The 5,280-nt window shown below is 42.7% G+C and overlaps 1 protein-coding gene across 1 annotated transcript; it reads right to left on the bottom strand.

Annotated features, from left to right (window-relative positions):
• Positions 1-3,480: 3,480 nt before the first annotated feature.
• On the bottom strand, positions 3,481-4,425 carry LOC135980199 (olfactory receptor 5J3-like). The gene has a single exon (XM_065580248.1). It carries the CDS (start codon positions 4,423-4,425, stop codon positions 3,481-3,483), a length of 945 nt encoding a protein of 314 aa, XP_065436320.1.
• Between the last annotated feature and the right edge of the window lie 855 nt (positions 4,426-5,280).

Below are 5,280 nucleotides of genomic sequence, written 5' to 3'. Positions count from 1 at the left end.
CCTGGAGTGGGAAGCCTGGGAACTGGGCATTGTAGCTGCCCCTCAGGTGAGCAGCCGTGCACAGGGAGCCTGACTGGTTTCCATTCAAAGTACTGAGATAAGTAACATGGTTCCGTGCAATGTTTTATTCCATTTTGGATGGAGATCTATTCCACTGGAAACTTTGTGACCTGCTCTATTCATGAACCTCTTGTTCCATTTACTTGTACACGTCTCAGCTATTATCTCATGAGCTCCAGGCTTGACCCTGCTCTCGCTTTCACCAGTGAGAACCACGTATCTCTCCCCTGATGCCCAGGGAGTTGCACTGGTGAGAGCAAGGTCAGAATCCGCTCTCAATCTTCATACAATTCCTTCAAGTCCCTCCATAAAACCCACCTCTCTTGCAAAGACTTCAGTAAACTGTCAATTGATAATGACAGGCAGGGTGTGAGCTGTTCCTACAGCATTTGCTACGACTGACTGACTTACTGCAGCTATGAACCATGCTCAGAGAGACAAGATGCGTGAGGCAATATCCTTTATTGGACCAAGTTCTGTAGGTAAGAGAGTCAAACATCTGAGCCACACAGAGCTCTTTCTCAGGCCCGGGAAAGGTACTTGGAGAGTCATAGTTAAATGCCAGGTGGAACAGATTGCTTGGCGTAAATAGCTAGGACATATTGTAATGGACCCCCATTCAAGTACCTTTCCCAGCCCTGAAGAAGAGCTCTGTTTGGCTTGAAAATGTGTATCTCTCACCAACAGAAGTTGGTCCAAAGGAAGATAGTAAACCATGCACCTTTTCTTTCTAATATCCTGGGGTCAACAAGGCCAGAAGTACACTTCATACAGCCCTGCTCTGAGACAGTTTGTATTAAAACATCCTGTTGTTGTTTCTTCCCGCTTCCTTCTGGCTAACTCATGGATTCATAGATTTCATGGCCAGAAGGAAACACTGTGATCATCCGGTCTGACCTCCTGTATAACGCAGGCCAGAGAACTTCCCCTGCTCTCCAACTTCTGCATGTGAATAAAGTGACAGATTAAGTCCATGCTTTTTTGCTCCAAAGTAACTCAAAAGTGGTTGAAGTTTAAAATAAAATGTTTGCCAGGTGTTTGTTGTGCTCAGTTGCAAATGACATCTTGTAGATGCAAGGCCAGGCAATATTCTGGGTCAGTAAATTTAGTCTGCATATTCGTTCCTCTGTAATGTTAAACTCATGGAATAGAATATGCTGGAACACAAAGTTGCACTGAACTGACCAAACATGCATACTAATGAAGACATCTGTGTTGACTTTATCCAGTGCGTTAGTGTGATGAATCCTTACGTACATAGAGGACTTTAAGGATTGTGACATCACACGGTGCTTATGTAATGCAAATACATTATCCAAACCACATGAGTTGTGTCTTTTGTTCTCAGCACAAGTATTGTTATTAAAGGAACTCATATGGGCAAAGATGAGTCCCCAATAACCATGTGTAGTAAAAATATCCCAAACATACACATTGCTGCCCTGGCAGCTTCTAAAACACAGAACACTGTGAGCACCACTAGAGAGCTTACAGACTATTTAAAGCAATATCACCTTATTGCCGGTATACTACAGTCAGAGGATGACATGATGGATTACCTACCATTTATCATCAAGCTGTTTTTTTATTATTATTTTAGCACAGCCAGCAATGTGCGTGAGGCTTCAAAAATCAGATCCCTGCCTCAAAGAGCTTACAATCTAAATATCACACAAGATTCAGTACAACAGAGCAACAAACAGGAAGACGAGAACATAAAGTTTAGTTGTAATGTTTTCAAAACTAACTAGTGATGTGGGTTGTCGCCGTTGTGGATGCCCAAGTTGAGATACCTTAAAAAGCCTGTTGAGAGTGGGTGAAAATCAGGTTCCTTTGAGGTGTCTCAAAGTGGGAGGCCAGAAATTGACTCATGGAAAATCACTCCTGACATGTCAGTGTGCTAGAGTACACTTCTGTAGCTACTTTAGCCTCTCATGCAAATCCATTTTAATCTACTTTTATGGCCCCTCTGTGTTGAAGCATCTCACAGCTTTTAATGGATTTATTCTCACAGCACCTCCATGAGGTAGGAAAATCATAGAAACAAAAGACTGGATGGAACTTCGAGAGGTCATCAAGTCCAGTCCCCTGCACTCATGGCAGCACCATCTAGAACATCCCTGACAGGTGTTCGTCTAACCTGTTCTTAAAAATCTCCAATGATGGAGATTCCACAACCTCTGTAGGCAATTTATTCCAGTGCCTAACCTCCCTGACAGTTAGGAAGCTTTTCCTAATCTCCAACCTAAACTGCCCTTGCTGCACTTTAAGCCCATTGCATCTTGTCCTATCATCAGAGGTTAAGAAGAATAATTTTTCTCCCTCCTCCTCGTAACTGCCGTTTAGGTACTTGAAAAATGTTATCATGTCTCCTCTCAGTCTTCTCTTTTCCTGACTAAACAAACCCAATTCTTTCAATCTTCCCTCATAGGTCATGTTTTCTAGACCTTTAATCATTTTTGTTGCTCTTCTCTGGATTTTTTTTCCAATTTGTCCACATCTTTCCTGAAAAGTGGTGCCCAGAACTGGACACAATTCTCCAGTTGAGGCCTAATCAGCGTGGAGTAGAGCGGAAGAATTACTTCTCGTCTCTTGCTTACAACGCCCCTGCTCTTGTCTCCATATTACAAGTGAAAACTGAGGAAAAAGGAGACTGAACCCAGGATTTTTAAAGGTATTTAGGCAGCTAAATCCCATTCATTTCAATAGGAGTTAGGAACTGAAATCCCTTTAAAAAATCTGGCCCTAATTGATTTGCGTAAGGTCACAAAGGAAGTCTGCAGTGGAGGAGGAGTTTAAACTCAGACCCCTTAAGACTTAGGCAAGTGCAATAACCTCTGGACCATCCTTCCTTTCTCATGTGTGTGTATAATGACGTGTTTCTGTCTACCTGTCCCCACACATAACCATCTCTCTATCTATCCCCATATACAAACATCTGTCTCTGTCTAGTGTCTAGCTATTTGTCCCCGAACATAACCATCTGTCTGACTATCTATAAAAACATCTCTCCGTGTACAGCTCCCTTTATTTAATTGTACAGTGATTTTAGGTGGGGGCTGTGGGAACTAAGCTAATAGCAGTGGCAAACAAAAACAATTACAGTATCCGAGTATCTCCTCTTTATATCATCTGCTGAACTAACCAATATAGTTCAAAGGTAGTGGAACAAGCAGGGGGAGATGCCTATATTGCAGAAATCACATGTCAGTGCATAAAGGAGAAGCTGTACCACTGTTACTGGACACTGTTTTTCAAGGGAAATGGCGCCTTTCTTCATTATCTGGCTCAGGTTTGATTTCCGTATTGTTTTCTCCTGTAAGTCACATGATGACAGAAATTTCTGCATAATGACTGAACGAGTGAGAACTAGCTCATATCTGCTCTCCAGTACTGATCAGTAAAAAACAGTCCCCATAGTTACATACAGCGAGGAATAATTTTCTGGTGTATTGTCCTCCTCAGGGCGTCCTTCACCTCCTTGTTCCTCAGGCTGTAGATCAGGGGGTTCAGCAGGGGGATCACAAGGGTATAGAACACGGCCACCATTTTCTCCCATTCCACTGAGCTGCCAGACGAGGGTCGTAAATATGTAAAGATCAGGGTCCCATATAAGATGGAAACGACAGTCAGGTGGGAGGCACAGGTGGAGAAGGCTTTGTGCCTTCCTGCAGTGGAGCGGATCCTCGGGATGGCAAAGATGATGTAAGTGTAGGAGATGAGGATGATGAGAATGGTGCCTATTGTTTCTATGGCTGCAAAGATGAAATGCACTCGCTTATTGATACGAAAGTCAGAGCAGGAGATTTCTTGGAGTGGGCGAATATCGCAGAAGAAATGATTGAGGACATTGGTGTGGCCGAAGGACAGACTGAATACAGTACACGTATGCACAATGGCATTGATACAGGCGCATAGGTAAGAGCCAGCCACCAGCTGGAAGCACACTCTCTTGGACATGATGACACTATAAAGCAATGGATTGCAGATGGCCACAAAGCGATCGTAGGCCATCACAGCCAGGAGGCAAAGCTCATTGTTGGCACAGAAGGAGAAGAGGAAAAACTGAACCACACACCCAGGGAAAGAAATGTCTTTACTCATCACTAGGGAAATGACCATTGCCTTCGGGGCAATCACAGAGGAGTAGATAACATCTAAGAGTGACAAATTGCTGAGGAAAAAGTACATGGGGCTGTGGAGTTGGGAGTCAACCCTAATCAGCACAATCATCCCGACATTCCCCACCAGGGTGCAGAAATAAATGGCAAAGAAGAACACAAAGAGGATGTTTTGCAGCTTTGGATTGTCAGTTATTCCCCGGAAAATGAAGCCAGTCACTGTGGTGCAGTTCCCTGGAGCCATTTCTCCTGTCATGCGCTCTGTGTCAAAGAAGAGATAGGGGAGGGGATAGAAGCAATGGGTACCACAACAATAAATCTGTTGTACAGTGGAGACTCGTGTTATCTCTTTAAAGATGCCTAAACAACGGAAATTTAATTTAGTCATAGATTCCAAAGCCCAAAGGTACCATTTTGATTATCTAGACCAGTGGGGTTTTTTTCATTTGTGGACTAATCAAAAATTTTGAACGGAAATGGAAATCTTAGATATAATCTGTGGACCCCTAGGAATCCACGGACCACAGGTCAAAAACCAGTGTTCTATGGTAACAACAACCTTTTGAGAACCCCTTAGATGTAGTCTGTGGACCCAAAGGTGTTCACAGATGACAAATTCAAAACCCCTGATCTAGTGTAATTGCTTGTATAACACAGGTCATAATTGTTTTCCAATATTTTTCATTGTAAACTAGAGCATATCTTTAAAAAAATCATCCAATCTTGAATTAAAAATTGTCCATAAACTAAGTATCCACCATGACCCTTGGTAAATCGTTCCAATGGTTTTAATTACCATCACTGTTAATAGAGGTCTTTTATGTAGAGCTGGTCAAAATTCCCTCCTACACCTTTGGAAATTTTTGAGTTTTCAGGAACTAAACCTCAAATCCCCCCCCAAAATTTGGCGCTGGTATATTTTGGCTGAAATCTGAAGTATTTTGGTTTTGCAAAGGAGCAACTGGGAGATGTAGTCAAACCAACAAGACTGGCCTATAAAGGAGAATGGGACCATGAGGAACTTAAGCTAGACAGTTCAACATGTGGAATGCTCAGCATTGAAGGTGTTTGAGAATAGGTCGGAGAAACATCTATCGGG

This window comes from Chrysemys picta, unplaced genomic scaffold (assembly GCF_011386835.1).
Source record: "Chrysemys picta bellii isolate R12L10 unplaced genomic scaffold, ASM1138683v2 scaf2184, whole genome shotgun sequence".
Classification (NCBI taxonomy): domain Eukaryota; kingdom Metazoa; phylum Chordata; order Testudines; family Emydidae; genus Chrysemys; species Chrysemys picta.
Note: the sequence above shows the minus strand (reverse complement) of the source record. Positions and strands in the feature narration are given on the sequence as shown.